Source organism: Gymnodraco acuticeps, unplaced genomic scaffold (assembly GCF_902827175.1).
Source record: "Gymnodraco acuticeps unplaced genomic scaffold, fGymAcu1.1, whole genome shotgun sequence".
NCBI classification, from domain to species: domain Eukaryota; kingdom Metazoa; phylum Chordata; class Actinopteri; order Perciformes; family Bathydraconidae; genus Gymnodraco; species Gymnodraco acuticeps.
Window position 1 is genome coordinate 4,773,205 of NW_022990583.1, and position 15,946 is coordinate 4,789,150.

Sequence of the window (15,946 nt, forward strand, 5' to 3'; positions counted from 1 at the left end):
CGGGCTAATGACTGATCCGAGCGAGTTTGTGTACAGGGAGAAGAGGAGGGGACCAAGAACAGAGCCCTGAGTGTACCTCAGTGTACTCTTTTGAAACACTTTCAAAAATGTATTTTAATAACTTTTATATTATTAACATGTTTACTTTACGTGTTCTGCTTGTATTCATTGATTTCATTCATTTATGTTTCAATATCTTGACTGCAGTGAACTTTCCTTTTTGTTATTGCGTTGGTTATTTTTCTGTTTGTACGTGACACACTTTATAAACGTTGTTTTTTCTTCAGGGCCAATATCAAATTTAAGTTTCAGAATAATATCCTTCGCTAGTCAAACTAGCACATTTGGCCTCGCAGGGTGCATCCCAGTACAAAGTAAATGACTACATGTAAAAACCCTGACAGGCATGCAGGTATTGATAGGTACATGCATGCCTGGTATCTGTCAGGGTTTTTCACAGCAAGGCTAAAGAGTTTATAAAATGACTAAGGAATCTCTCTTTATATTCTAGTCTATTTTGTTTGATATATTCATTGATTGTTCTAATTATTGTTTTTAGGAAAGAAGCAAAACAGTAGTAACATAAGTTAACATTCTCTGCATAATTTTTCTTATTGTATTATTATTTGTCTCACATTTTTTAAATAAATAAAAATAGTGCAATAAGAAACAAAGTAGAACAAAAATAGTAGAGATTTTGTAGCAGGACCAATTTGCAAGTTATCAATGTTCAGCATTTTTTTACAGCAAAATTATGCAGAGAATGTTAAGTGGCCAAATAGGAGTCTATACATACATGTAAATATAAATATTCAAGTAAAGTACAAGTCCCTCAAAATTGTACTTAAGTTCAGTACTTGAGTAAATATACCTACTTTAAACCACTGATTATATGGCCTAAACAGGAAAGGAAACTCACCGCACGCGGAAAGGAGTCTGACCCACATGGAACACATCCTGGGGCGCGCGCTCGCGAATAATCGGACTCTGTCGGCTCTTTCCGGAGATCTCGGTCAGTTAGCTAGCCAAGCTGATTAGCCTGCTACTACAAGCTAATGTTTATTGGATATTTATCGTTAGCAGAATTGGAGTGAATGATACAAAGAGTATAGAAAAATGACGGACGTCGAGGGAGAGGGAATTTGTTCGTCGGTCCCTCCGTTACCTCACCCTTCTTCGCGTAACGGCTCCGGTAGCGGTAACGTTACGCCGGGCAGCTGCCAGGCAACCACCGTTACTTCAGGCCCACGGCTTGTGCAGATAGTGAAGTCTGACTCGGGATATGGCTTTAATGTTCGGGGACAAGTCAGTGAAGGTGGGCAACTTCGGAGCATTAACGGAGAACTGTACGCTCCCCTGCAACATGTCAGTGCTGTCCTACCGGGAGGAGCCGCCGACAGAGCCGGTATTTCCAAGGGCGACAGGATTCTCGAAGTGTAAGTGGCTGCTATATTAGCTTAACCGACTGCATGTTTTTGGGTAACGTACACATGACTGTTGCATCTCAAAATGATTGTTAATGAAAATGGAGACAAGCAGGACCAATGAGCATCATTTAATTTATATTTAACGTTACTAAGAGAATCACCTAAAATCCTGTGTGATCGTGCACTATCATGCTGGTCTTGCAGGGCAGAGCCACCGTTCATCCTCATGAAAGGATGTCTGTGTGTCAGACAGAAAAAAGCCCAGGGATCATTAGGAATTCCCGGCATACTGAAACCTAATCATCCACAGCATGCCAAGTTATTCTCTAGTCACTCCTTTTAGCTACACATGAATATCAATGGAACCAGATGCAGTATGTCTCTCTGCATAACACACTACATCCAATAGCCATAGCCTGCTTTGCTAGAATTGATCATGAAGGTGAGTTGGTCAGTTAACCACACATTGGTGTTACTATCAGTGAGCACTGATGTGTGCTGCTGCATTCAGGATAGTGTGATGTTAGTATGCATGGAGACTGCTTACTTATGTTAGGCTCTGTTCTGTTGCTATGGAGAGGAGCACACAGCTCAGCATCAGTACTGGCACTTCAGTGTGTGTGTCTGTGTGGAAAAAGGTGATGCAGAAAGGGAGGGATGCTTTCAGTTCAATTCTGATTGGCTTCCCTTCTCTAAAACCCTGTGTCCCATTGGCTGGTTTTTGCACACTGCTTTGTTAATGGATGGCTTTCAGTAACCTGGCAGTTTGTTGACCCCATTATTTTGTGGATGTATGTTTATGCATTTTTGGATACAAATCCCTTTTATATGTCACCCCCTTATACAATTGGCTTTGTTCACTGAAAGTAATGGTTTGGTTACTATCCATGCACTAGTAGGCTTTAACATTTGATACTTTACTAGCATTATTATTTGAAGGGTACTGTCCTCTCCTGTGCCTCATAATGCAGTAGATAAGGCAGGCCCAGATATGACTAAGTCTCAACACATAGAGCATTGCTCCCTTCTTTCAAGGCATAGTATGTTCACAATATCTCAGTAAGCAAACGATGAAGTACCTGCAGATAAGCTGCAGTGGTATAGAGCCTCTTTTCCGCTTTTCTCCATCAATACTTCTTTGCACATTTACAAACAACTCCTGCGTCCTGAGTCTTTGATGCAGAATAAATAATCAATAGTACAAGAAAACTTTTTGGGCCTTTTGCTCGATGATAAAGCAAATGTATAGTGTTTCCTGTTCTACTGTATATCATTGTGGCATACATACATATAAAACACTCTAATCTTCAGCAGAGATATATATATATATAAAAATGACTCTATCCTTGAATTATTTATACGAAATAAATATGACACACAGGAAAATGTCTCTCAAAAGCTAAATATGCCCAGAAAGTGCTGATAATGCAAGAGCAGAGAGCCCTAGATCATGCAGCTGCTTATTATATAGTCTTAGTCTGCCAAAATGCTTAGTCTGTATGTTGTGTAGAAGGAGACATGGGTTTCTTCTACTACACCTGCAGAATAAATACATATAGTTTTATTTGTGTCCCTCCCCTTTTGTTCTTTTCTTATTTCCACCTCAATAATCATCTTTTGCGCACCTGGCTCAGAAGGTTTTCTTGATTTAGTCGCATGCTGCTGTGAAGTTATCTTTTGCATTGAGTTATTAGGTATTATAGAGCGTTGGCAGTGTGTCACCCTGTCATCATAAGTCGTGCCATGCTGACATAACAGATCGTCTATCCGACACAGGTTCTATGTTATAATGCAAATCAGCAGGCACTTGGGAGTACTACATTTACAGATTCTTGCAGCAATGTGATGAATTGTTTGTGTATTACTCAGATGACTGTTTTTATTACTTATTTTCTCATTTGTCTATGCACTGTTGTCCCTAGTGAGGCTATAATAATAATAATAATAATAATGTTATTTTTTGCACCAATGATGTGATCTATATCATATGAACATTTTGCATACAGTTACATCCCTGAATGAATGTTGGAAATGTTTGGTCTTTATAAGGAAATGTGGAAACAGAGAAAGAAGACTTTTTACATAAGTGCAAAGTGTAACAAGAAATCTAACAATGCCCTATCTGGCAAGACTCAAAGAGGAAGCTTCATATGAGAACACCAAGGCCAGCTTTTACTAACAGATGTATGCCACACAAATAGTGATTAAGATGTTGCCCAAAGTATAACCGGGTTGCACTCAGGTTATGCAAATTAACATTATATTGACATTTCAGTAATTTGTTGGTTTCTGTCTGTTGTAAAACAAGTTTAAAGAAAAGAATAGGTCAATGTATTCAAGCTCATTTGTGTTAGCTGTTGTTTAAGTTGAAACTGTTCATTACATTTGCACAGAATATAAAGCACATAATAATGTAACTTACTGATATGATATTTATACAACGCTTTCTTTAGTTTTGAGTAAAGTAAGCCATTAGTCAGGAGCACAACAGTCATAATCATGCCTGCCAAAAGGCACACACCCAGTGTTACTCATGCTCAGCTGTGCTAAAGACATAACCCAAAAGTGTTATTCCCTCCGGGGGAAGATTTGAGTCAAGAGTGGCTTTAAGGCCATAGCCTCTCTCCGTCTGCCACACATAAACAGAAGCTGTTTCACTTGATTTTCTTTTCTGTCATTTCATTCAAAACTCGTGTTCTATGCGATATATTTCTAGAGATATGTAGGGCTGTCCCAATATCAGGTTTCCACACGACTATCATGGCCAAACAACAGCCATATTAACCTGATGCCTTTTTCGAAAAAATGTATGCAGTTGAAGAAATGAGACAGAAGAAGTGAGAACGGAAATAAATAAAAGTGATTTAAGAGGTGCTGAATTATTTACATAATGTTATCATATGTGCCGCATAATGTGCCATACACACTAACAATGTAAGTAGTTCTCTTAGTAAACGTTGAATAATGTAAGCAAGTAGCAGTGTTTCCCCTACCATTGTCTTGGAGGAGCGCTGCGCCCCGCCAACGGAGCCCCGCACCCCCCCTGAAATTCAAGGTGTTTAAAAAAGAATATATATTCTTTTTTTAAATTATTTTTTAATATATATATATTGCACCAAATTGCAAATAATCTATAACTACTCTCACTTTTCACATTGAACATGTGCTCTTTTATTAAAACGACTAACGCTTTCATTTTGAGTTGTGAGTTTAGTGTTTTTGACCCTAAGAAACACCGATGCATTAATCAATAACAATAATCCACAGCTCCTCTCTCTCAAAGCAGTAAACCTAGGGGAAACACTGAAGTAGTAAATAATGCTCTGTCTGCATTAATACAAAGAAAGAAGCTTTACAATAGTCTACATCTCTTCCTCTTGCTTTCCAACAGAAATGGTGTAAATGTAGAGGGAGCGACCCACAAGCAGGTGGTGGACCTGATCCGGGCCGGAGAGAGGGAGCTGGTGCTGGCCGTGCTGTCCGTCCCGCCCCAGGAGGCCGAGTGCCTTGATCCCGGAGACGACGTTTCAGCCCTGTCCTGCTATGACTACTCCGACAAGCAGGCTGTCCCCATCTCTGTCCCGAGCTACAAACACACCGAGCTCAACCAGGAAAAGTTTGTGGTGGGTGCACTTGTGGATGGCTTCGTAGATGGCTAAATGAGAATATTGAGAACACTTGGCAGCTCAAGTGACAGCTCATACGGCAGGAGGATTTGTCTTCAACTTCTGCCATTGTGTTTTATATTCCAACTCTCTGCATTCTCTTTCAGGTATATAATGTATACATGGCGGGCCGACAGCTATGCTCTAAGCGTTACCGTGAGTTTGTGATCTTACACCAAAATCTGAAGAGGGAATTTGCCAACTTTACGTTCCCAAAACTGCCCGGGAAATGGCCTTTTTCACTGTCGGAGCAGCAGCTGGACGCGCGACGCAGGGGTCTTGAGGAATACCTAGAGAAAGGTCAGAGAAAATGAAATGTTAAGATAGAAAGTAGTAATCAGTATCATCCTGTTGTAAACTTAAATACTGGGATAAAAAGTGTGGAAAGGTCTGGAAGACATACTGTCCACCCCAGAGTCCATAAGTACATGGTTTGTGCCATTGCATGACCGCTGTTATTCCATATAAAAAACGGTCGCCTTCTTATATCTCTTGCTTGCAGTGTGCTCTGTACGGGTAATTGGCGAGAGTGACATCATGCAGGAGTTCCTGTCTGAATCAGATGAGGTAAAATAAATAAAAAAACACGGTTGTTTCTTTTTGTGGTCATTTGCCTGTTTCTCATGTGCAGTTTGTCTCTCCTTCCTATTACATAGAACTATAATGGCGTGTCTGATGTGGAGTTAAGAATAGCCATGCCCGACAAAACTACGCTAACCGCCAGAGTTCGTAAAAACTCCACTACAGACCAGGTGTACCAGGTAAAAACACACACAGGCCTGAAAACGGTTACGCATTATAACCAGGGCCCTATCAGTTTTGTTTCTTCACCTTCTCTGACTTTGTCTCTCTCCGTCTTTCCTATTCAGGCTGTGGTTATGAAAGTAGGGATGGACAGTGTAACAGCCAGCTACTTCGCTCTGTTTGAGGTCATCAACCACACCTTCGGTTAGTAAGAACGTGCATTTGAGCTTTTAGTTTTTGTGCATGCTCCTTTCTACACTGAAAATGTTCCCATGTTTTGACTAAAACAGCCAAATATCTTAGAAGGTCTTTGTGCAAGAATGTTCAGATGTCACTTCAACCAATCCTCACCTTCTCAAGGCTAGTTTGGTATGACGATAATTTAGATATTTCAAGCAGCTAAATAAATCTACTGTATAACAGAAGAATGTTCAACCTATGCAGCACCACTGCATGTATTCTCTATGAATGTTGTGCTCTGCAGAAGCAGCAGTACAATAGCAGTGAATTCAAGAGAGAGTTTTGCGTACATGTCTCAGGAGTTTAGTATTATTTCTTCCTCCCTAGAAATTAGAAAGTATTTTGTACCTCTCAGTCGTGGGCAGGAACATCCGTGTTTTTCAAAAGTCTTACACTTTCATTTCCAATTCAGACCAAAGGCACCAGCTAGTATTCTTCTTGGAGCAACAACACGATGATAAATCCCCTCTCAACTTTTCACCTTTTCAAAATGTAACAATTTTAAAGAGTATATATATTTCCTTACTTTTAATGCTGTAATGTATATCCAGAGTTGTTACCCTGATTGACCAATAATTGGTCATTTGGACTTTCACTGTAAATCATTGGTCCTTCTCACCTCTGTAACAACTCTTGCTCTTATTTTAATTTTTAATTTCCACTTTATCAACAAGATGAGAGTACTATTCAGAACATGTATCATATTACTTATTTGTCACTAAATGCTATTTTATCTTTACTCTGGGTGCAGAATAGTTACAAGATTTCAAAAGCAAAGGTGACAGCTCAACAGTTTTTCTCAGACACATAAGAACAGGATCTCTCTCTCTCTCTCTCTCTCTCTCTCTCTCTCTCTCTCTCTCTCTCTCTCAGTGCGAAAGCTTGCCCCCAACGAGTTCCCTCACAAGCTCTACGTACAGAACTATACCTCAGCCATCCCAGGAACCTGCCTCACCCTGAGAAAGTGGCTCTTCACTACTGAAGAGGAGATTCTGCTCAATGACAACCAGCTTGCTGTCAACTACTTCTTTCACCAGGTGTGTGCATATGTCTTTTTACCTTTTCAGCATGTGTATGAATCAGTTTTTTGTGGGTTTGTTTGAACAGTTTCCCCTATTTGTTCATTCCTTTGCAGGCTGCTGATGATGTGAAGAAAGGTTTCGTCAAAGCAGAGCAGAAGTCCTACCAGCTGCAGAAGCTGGCGGAGCAGAAGAAGATGTCTATGGTCAGTCTCTCACATTCACCAGACACCAAACAGCTCCTCTCTACTGCTCCTGGGGAACTTGCTGTCAGATAGACAGATAGAGTTACTTATTATAGTAATTACGAAGTGTGGCTATTACCATTCCCTCTCTCACCTGATCAGTCTCCTTTAAATGTGTGTAAGCGCAAAAGGCACACATTTCCCTCAGTTTACAGGGAGAGTCTAGATTTGGAAATATTGAGTTTTTCTAAAAAACATAAATAAATGAACCTGCTCTGGAGAGATTTAACCTCGCCCAGCTAGTAAATACTCATTACCGATTTTCAGATCAGTTGGGCTTCAGCAAATAAATCAAGTGAGTGAATGTTCTCTGCATTTGGTTGATTAAGCTTAGTTAGAGTTAAACATCTGAAGGTGCATCCTGCATCTAAACTTCAGTCAGTTGAAGAAGTACATATTGTAATTAGGGATGCACGATATTGGTTTTTTGAAACCGAAACCGATAACTTCCTGCTTCTCAAGACCGATACCGATAATAATATAATATATATATATATATATATATTAAATGTACCTGTAGTTTTTGCACACCTGGTGGTAAGAAAAAGACTAGTAGTGAGCAAATGACATGAGCATTGATTGATTGATTGAAAAGTTTATTAACAGCTTGTATATTGGGTACAGTACAGTACAGCTCAAAACATACAATTGTTAAGGGGATGCAGACCAGAGAAAGACTTTCGTCTTGTTTACATCAGGGTCCCCCATTTCCAATTCATCATGTCATTTAAGACATATTTGACATACAGATGGCTTATTTACAATTTACATACAGGTGGTTTTTTTACATACAGATTGCTTGTTTACAATTTTCATTTTAGATTTCGTTCTAATACATCCTAACCGGACATTTAAGACATACCAAGTCTACAGATATACAGTTAGTAACAGAGTCTAAAATGCGAGTATATACATAGATGGGGGGGGGGGGAAGCTGTCCATTGAACGACAGGTTGAGATTTGTACCATTACCGGGGCCAGTTTTGCAATGCTCTCCCCCGAAGGTGCTCTTTAAGAGAGGTTTTGAAGGTAAGTATAGTTTTACTTTCCTTTACAGTTGTGGGAAGAGCGTTCCACCTTGATGTGGCATAATTGCGAAACGTGTATTCCCCCTTTTTTGTGCCAAATCTGGGTTTCACATGATTTGTGGAGCTCCCTCTGGTGTTATGATCATGGTATTCCTTGACCTTTGGGAAGAATTTTGACATGTACATGGGTACCATAGAGGTGTAGTGGATCTTGTAGACCAGGCCCATTGCAAGTAGCTGTACTCTGTCGTCTACTCTAAGCCATCCTAGGTTGTCAAAGTGGGCAGAGGTGAGGTGGGTTCTAGATGAAAGGTCAAGCAGTAGTCTGACCAGTTTATTTTGCGATGTTTGAAGTTTTATTTTTAGCGCCTTGGAGGTGCTATGGTACCATGACGTGCAAGCATAGTCATAGTACCCTTGAATGAGTGCTCCTGCCAGAGTTTTCAGGGTGTTTTTGTTTACCAGAGAGGAGATCCGGTATAGGAATCTAGTTCTTTGATTGACTTTTTTTATTACATTGGATGCCATTTTGTCACAGGAGAGGTTTGCCTCAAGAATAGATCCTAGGTATGTAATTTCCTTCTTACTTGTGACAATAATGTCACCCACTGCAACTGAGAAGTCGTCGGATTTGCTGAGATTATGTTTCGAACCGAAGAGAATGGACTCTGTTTTACCCAGGTGTTACCCAGCATTACTACTATGAACAAAACAAAGCCAAGAACAGTTTTGACTCTCGTCAAGCGCCATCATTTCTATGATGAAGTTAGAGATCGTTTTAGCCCTGGGGTCGTCTCTGGCAAACTTCTTGCCTTTTTCAAAAGCCTCGTCGATAGGTAAAAGCCCCGGTGCCTTTGCAGCTGGCTTTGGATTCGCCGCTAGTTTAGCAGCGCAGGCGTCTTCGTACGCTTTTAACATACCATCGTAGCGATGGCGATGTTTCAGGTGACTAATCAGGTTGGAAGTATTATAGCTCGTTGCCTTTTTCCCTCCTCGTTGAACTTCTGCATTGCATTTGTTAATACAAATAGCAAGCGAACTATCTAACTCTGAAACTTTGAAATAGTCCCATACCACCGGCGACATGTTTGTTTACTGTCCTGGCTTCACGGTCGCACACCATTTACGTCACAGCCAGGCATGAGAAGGGAGCGCTGGATTTGTGAAAAACTCCCCTCTTTCTAAACCACTAATACCACAGTACTGGCAAAACGGGAGGAGCCGAGTGAAAAACAAGCGCCCCTCATCCCAATCCACCCACACCGCAGTATTTTTTTCTTTTTTTAACCCAAAAAATATATTGTATATTATCGGGTCTATTAATACTGGTATCGGGTTTATCGGGATGACGTCATAATTCCTAATATCGGACCGATAATTATCGGGCCGATAATTATCGGGCCGATAATTATCGTGCACCACTAATTGTAATATATAGTTAAAACATACTTGTCTCTTCTGTCCTCTTTCTTTCTCAGTATCTGAGTTTGTTAAGGGGTTGCGAGGGATACAATGAGATCCTATTCCCACACTGTTCCTGCGACTCGCGACGTAAAGGCCATGTCATCACGGCCATCAGCATTCACCACTTCAAGCTGCACGCCTGCACCGAGGAAGGGACACTCGAGGCAAGGGCAACTGTTTGTTTGTGTGTGTGTGTGTGTGTGTGTGTGTGTGTGTAAATAGACATATTTTGCATGTATAAGGGAGTGAGTGTTCTAAAGCCTTAATATTGTTCCAGAACCAGGTGATTGCATTTGACTGGGGTGAGATGCAGCGGTGGGACACAGATGAAGAGGGCATGGCCTTCTGCTTTGAATATGCACGAGGAGAGAAGAAACCACGATGGGTCAAGATATTTACACCCTATGTGAGTATCGCACGCACATTCATTTGCATATGCTAATAGCCCTCATCTTATACCAGTCAAATTACAGCTCCTAGAGAAATAAAAACAATCAATTAATTGTTTTTCTTGAACTATAACTCACGGGCAAAATGTGATATTTAAGGAAATATCTTCTCATCAATATGAATCTACTGCAGCCGGTTTACTTAGCTCAGCATAAAGATTAGACAAAATGAATGGATGTGTCTACCAGCACATCTAAAGCTCATCTCTCATTTGTTTAATCGAAAAACAAAAGTGTTGGCCGGTTACACTATGCTACTCATTGGCTGTGAGCGGTTGCCTGGCAACAAGCGGAGACTCTAGGAAGTTTAAGGTTCTAGCCAAGAAGTAGCGCATAACTCCCTAAAACTGTACATTTACGTTTGACGGTTCAGTTTTTGTCATGATTAAACATAACGTAGATTAGTGAGACTTACAGGCGCTGGTTGGTGTATTTTGTTCTTGCCATTGGACGGAGCAAAGCTTGCTAAGCTAACCAGCTGCTGTCTTTAACCTTATATCAAACCATTCCTCTCAAGAGAAATATGTAAACCATATCAAATCTAAATGTTTGTTTCTCTCTTTGTATTTGCTTTGCGTGGCCGATGTCCAGTTTAACTACATGCATGAGTGCTTCGAGAGAGTCTTCTGTGAGCTGAAGTGGAGGAAGGAGGTAAGGACCATCTACAAACATTGTAATGTGTTTTATTACAAGCCATTGGGTGCTTCACTCACACCTGCAATGTGTGTGTTTCTACAGGTGGAAGAGGAGGCTACAGACAAGGACAATAAGAACTGCAGTAAAGATGGTATGTGTGGCAAGGTAAGGCTTTGCCTGCCTCTGTCCAGTATATGATTCATCAATAGCCTGGGTGAATTCCTCTGTGTTTTTGTTTACGGAGTGTGTCTTCCTCCTGAATGCTCTTTCTGTTTCAGAATATTTTCCAGCTGCTGAGGCACAGAAGGGATGGAGGCACCTAGGGAGGGAGATTGTTACCTCTTAACTCAACACCGCTACCGCCACCGGCCCTCATCTAGCCCCGGACCCAGCTACGCTCAGCTATTAACTACCTGGTCATCCTTTACACTTCATCAGCTACAACCTAAAAGCTACCCCCGATACATGCAAACCAACAAGCACCTGCAAATAAACAAATCGAATAAACCGAAATATAAAAAGCTACAGACACGTGAACCAGAACTCTTGAATCCAGCGCACCATAATCACGCATAAGCAGAACTCTGTCCAGACTTGGATTCATGCAGGCCTTCTTCTTATTGGCCGGGACTTGAAGTGGAATGTGACTTGTACGTGGGGAGGTTGTTAGCCTCCTCTGAAGTAGTCCTACCGGGAAGAGCAAGCTGGAGTGAATAAGGAAATATTGTGGGACTAACAAGGAAAAGTGTTAGTGCTCGCAAAGGGGAACACAGATAACACTGATCAGCGAGACTGAGGGTTGACCACAGGAAGACTCAGTGTGTCCATTTACGGCCAGTTGTTAGCGTGCAGGTGTGTTTGTGCATGTTAATGCGTGCTGCGGGCCCCAAAAGGCAAGGGTCCGACCAGAGTGAGGCCCTCAGAATGTAAGTCATCGTTTAATTATGTCGCATACAAACATTTTCATTGATTTGTTGACCAGTTTGCATTTATAAAACAAACCTATTAACATTGTAATGTGACAGAAGAGAGAGAGAGAAAGTGGACACGTTGTAAAATAGTTTTTTTTCATTCAGAGACATAGCTGTGATGACTTGACACAAGCAGGAACGACTTTACATTTCAGACTAATGTTGCACTTTATCCGACAGTATTAACAGCCCCCTAATGTGGGAGATGTAACCGAAGAAGCAGATTGGTTTACATTCATTTCTGACTGAATTACAACATTATTGTTATCCACTGCATCATCAGACGACAGGTGCAGTGTGCAGAGCCATACATTCACCTTGTTTGTATTTATAGTATTATGTGAACACTACATGTTCATATTTTGAGACCATTGTAGAGCAGCAGTGATCAGACAGTGGAGTACAATATGTTGAGCATGCATTCCCCATAAGAGACAGCAGGGGTCCTTCTCCTCCTTCTGCTCTTTAACAGGCACTGATTACTTTGCTCCTGAAAGCTCCCAAGGGGTTTATAATAGGCCTGCAATTCAAAAGGCCTTTCTAATTGGAGCACTATTTATTTCTGTTGCTGGAACTTCGCTGTACTGTTGAACTGCTCATGCACTCCAGATTCAGGTTAAGTGGGAAGAAGATTTTTATTCGCAAAAAAGGGCAGCTTACACACTTCATCAACGTTAAACAGATATGAAGATAACGGCACATTAACTAAAGGCTAGGTAGAAAACCGATCACACAGCTGCAGTGTAATGAAGTAAACAGTGTAATTCAATGTCCCTCTAAATGAGCACAGCTAATGTTCTCATTCGTAGTATAACGTAATAATAATGTACCAGAAAGGACACTCAGAGAGAACAGACCTCCGCCAAGGTCGTTTACATAAGTGAAAATGAATGTGTGGATCCGCCTTACGATCCGGATCCAGAAGGTGAAGGGTTCTTCCTTCAAACAATTGATATGAAAATTGACGGTAGTTTTTCTGACAAACTGACGAACCAAAAATGTAACCTTCTTCGCAGAGGAAATAAGCGATAAACATGATTATTTGATCCAATGAGACTTCAGGCTGACAATTAAATACATGTTTGTAATCATACATTATTACATCGCTAAACTCTGAACTGCTGACATTAAATGTTAATAATTGCCCAGTGTTATGTTGGGATATTACGACCATAACATCTTAACTGGTTTATCATATGATGAACTCATTTAGAAAGCCAATTTAAAAGATCTTGCTTAACTCAAAAGCTGCTTCATGTTTAGTCCAAATCAATTCATTTAAAATCACATGAAAAATATGTGTCCACTGTTATGCATTACCACATGACAAACTTCATGTTATTTTCTTGTTTTAAATGAGGTAATCAAATAAGTATAAGATGCTGCTGAATGACAGTTAACCATTATTTAAATCATATTTAGCCCTTATTTAGCTCCTTATGACATTATCAACAGTATTATTCTATACTGCGTGCAAGTAAAGAGTCACAGATTGATTCTGATTGGCTCTTGTTCAGAGGGCTTGTTATAATGATGGTGTTGTTCACAAAAGCCATTTTGGGTGATTCATGACCTTCAGCAGACCCTGGTGGGTGTGTAAAGGAGGTTTAATGAATGTATTGAGCCTTGAATTTAGAGACCTGCGACCCTAAAGTCTGAAAGCATTTCCCAGTGTTCTTGTCCCCTTGCTGGAGCGTATCTGACGTGGTGGATCCTCTGACATTGTCTGATCTGCCCACCTTCAAGTATGCACTAAGCCCCCCTTCTTTCTCTCTCTCATGCTGACTAAAGTTTAGTGTCACTAACAGTATTTATTTTAGTAAGATAATATGTTCATTTGAGCATCTCTGTTGTTCAGTTTATCACCTGATGTAGTTTGGCTTTTGAAGAGTCACGCTAAGAAGAGGATGGAGATTGTCAACCCGCAGATTCTTTGACATGTTGAAATGTAAAATTTCAGAGAGATTGTTTGGTTACGTCGCTTACTGTAATAAATTGTAACATATTCTTTTAAATAAACCGATTTATTGATGCAACGTTTTGTGGGTGTGTTCGGTGCAACCTGAGACAACTGCAGGAGTCACACACTGCCAAAAGTATGATTTTACACACAAGCAGGAAGATGATAATCCTATGGAAATGATTTTCCACTATTCCCCTCACTCTCACTTTTGTACTGACGTCTGTTTTCTTTCTTCCTCTCTCCTGTTACTGTCCCCTTCACTCCACAACTCTAATGTCTTTAAATGAGATCTGGGACATAATTACCCAGCGGGCAGTGAGATGGCCGCTGCTTATCGACCTGCATTGAGTGCCTACACCCTGTAATTAATGGCTATCGACCGCTGCTGGTCAGGGATGCTTTCTTGGAGCATCTGAATTTGGAAATGCAAACATCGTTGTGATGTCTTACCAAGGGTCCAATTTCAGTGCATATCAGTTTCATACCTTGATCACAGGAAGAGGCTTTGAAAAAATGATTTTAAAAAAGTGCACTGCTGCATCATGGGAGAAATTGTTTTACAATTTCAAGATGTTACATTGGGACTCTGAAATGGAAGCATGAGTTATTTGCAGCTTCTTCCTGTGCATGGGGAAACACTTAGACTGTCTGGGGAACACGTCCAATAGGCTGGGATGTTCCTAATCCCTCCTCTTTACTATAAAAAAAGGAAAAGCTGACTGCCTTAAATCGAGGATAAAATAAAAAACTATTGCATCGCTCTTTTCCTTTCAGTTCTTTGAACTATTAAAACACAGCACGTCAACTATATTACTGCTTTCTTTTATATTCCCTCGCCCCGGTTTTTATCAGCAATGTAAGTGCACTGTGTGTGTGTGTGTGTGTGTGTGTGTGTGTGTGTGTGTGTGTGTGTGTGTGTGTGTGTGTGTGTGTGTGTGTGTGTGTGTGTGTGTGTGTGTGTGTGTGTGTGTGTGTGTGTGTGTGTGTGTGTGTGGCCTAGCATTACTATACTTGTGGGGACCTAAATCTGTTTATACAGTCACGTGTGGGGACTCACCTCCCTTATGGGGACAAAATGGAGGTCCCCATAAGGGGAATCAGTAATTTTAGGGTGAAGACTTGGTTAGGGTTAGGGTTAGGCACGTGTTGGTGATGGTTAAGGTTAGGATAAGTCTCCAGGAAATGCATGTAAGTCAATGTAATGTCCCATTGTGTGTGTGTGTGTGTGTGTGTGTGTGTGTGTGTGTGTGTGTGTGTGTGTGTGTGTGTGTGTGTGTGTGTGAGATAGTGTACTGCATCAGGTCTGCAGCAGGGTCCTTACTTGATGTATGAGTCGCTTAGCAGGACTCTGCAGATGTGTGCGACACACTGCAGTGGCCCCTTGATACCAAACATGTCTGCATCCCACCCTCCTGCTCTCTGCATCGTGCTCCACTGTTTCTGTGTGATTCTCCTCTGAACAAACAGCTCTGCAGGATCTGTGCACACCGGGCTGCTGGATGACTGAGTCCCTGCAGTAGAAGAGTATCTCAGATTTATTACTTGTGCTTTTTTGCATCTCTCAGCTATGTTAGGCCGCCCCGGCAGACCCATCACAGACAGGATGAGCTCAATAGGCCATTGAAATGAATGGTAAACTGCCATGCCTGCACATATACTGAACTTACAATAAAAAAAGTTTTAAGCCTTATTAATAGGGTAAAGGTTTTCCGCACTGCCATGCTAAAAGAGCATTTAGCTAAATTCAATCATCATGTGTTTGCGTTATTCATCATTTTGCATTAGAATATTGGCCAAGAACCCTAACATGCAATCTTTGCCAATTGAGAATATTTGTCCAGTCACCCATAAACGCTGCTCTGAGTACGGTTTTGAAGGCAGCAGCAGCATCCAAGAGGAATAGGAGGGGGGATTCACTTCTCTCTCCTTCCTCTCCACTCCCCCTCCTCCTGTCCCTCTCTCATTAATGAGCAATCAGTTAAAAACTTTATCGGCTCCTATTTCCTTTCTCAGCACATTTTTCCCTTCCCTCCACTGTTTCTCCCAACCACCCGCCTTGTTTTATCTCCTTCTCTAGTACTCTTTCATTCTGTGT

The 15,946-nt window shown here is 41.0% G+C and overlaps 1 protein-coding gene across 2 annotated transcripts; it reads left to right on the forward strand.

The window, feature by feature from the left end:
• Positions 1-951: 951 nt before the first annotated feature.
• On the forward strand, positions 952-13,924 carry snx27b (sorting nexin 27b). 2 transcript variants are annotated; one of them, XM_034228371.1, is made up of 13 exons: positions 952-1,436; positions 4,819-5,050; positions 5,200-5,392; positions 5,595-5,659; positions 5,749-5,853; positions 5,962-6,040; positions 6,950-7,113; positions 7,212-7,301; positions 9,847-9,996; positions 10,110-10,238; positions 10,873-10,932; positions 11,020-11,082; positions 11,196-13,924. In XM_034228371.1, the coding sequence occupies exons 1-13, from the start codon at positions 1,117-1,119 to the stop codon at positions 11,238-11,240; spliced, it is 1,695 nt and encodes a 564-aa protein (XP_034084262.1). In that variant the 5' UTR covers positions 952-1,116; the 3' UTR covers positions 11,241-13,924. The 2 variants fall into 2 exon arrangements, with proteins under 2 accessions (XP_034084262.1, XP_034084261.1); XM_034228370.1 differs by having other exon boundaries at positions 1,117-1,436; positions 11,020-11,068.
• Positions 13,925-15,946: the final 2,022 nt, after the last annotated feature.

What these genes read in the sequence shown, in the direction of transcription:
- snx27b (XM_034228370.1), top strand. Translation starts at nt 1,117, where the DNA reads ATGACGGACGTCGAGGGAGAGGGAATTTGTTCGTCGGTCCCTCCGTTA. An exon ending in GGTCATCAACCACACCTTCG is followed by an intron (nt 6,041 to 6,949) that starts GTTAGTAAGAAC and finishes TCTCTCTCTCAG; the next exon opens with TGCGAAAGCTTGCCCCCAAC. An exon ending in AGCTGAAGTGGAGGAAGGAG is followed by an intron (nt 10,933 to 11,019) that starts GTAAGGACCATC and finishes GTGTTTCTACAG; the next exon opens with GTGGAAGAGGAGGCTACAGA.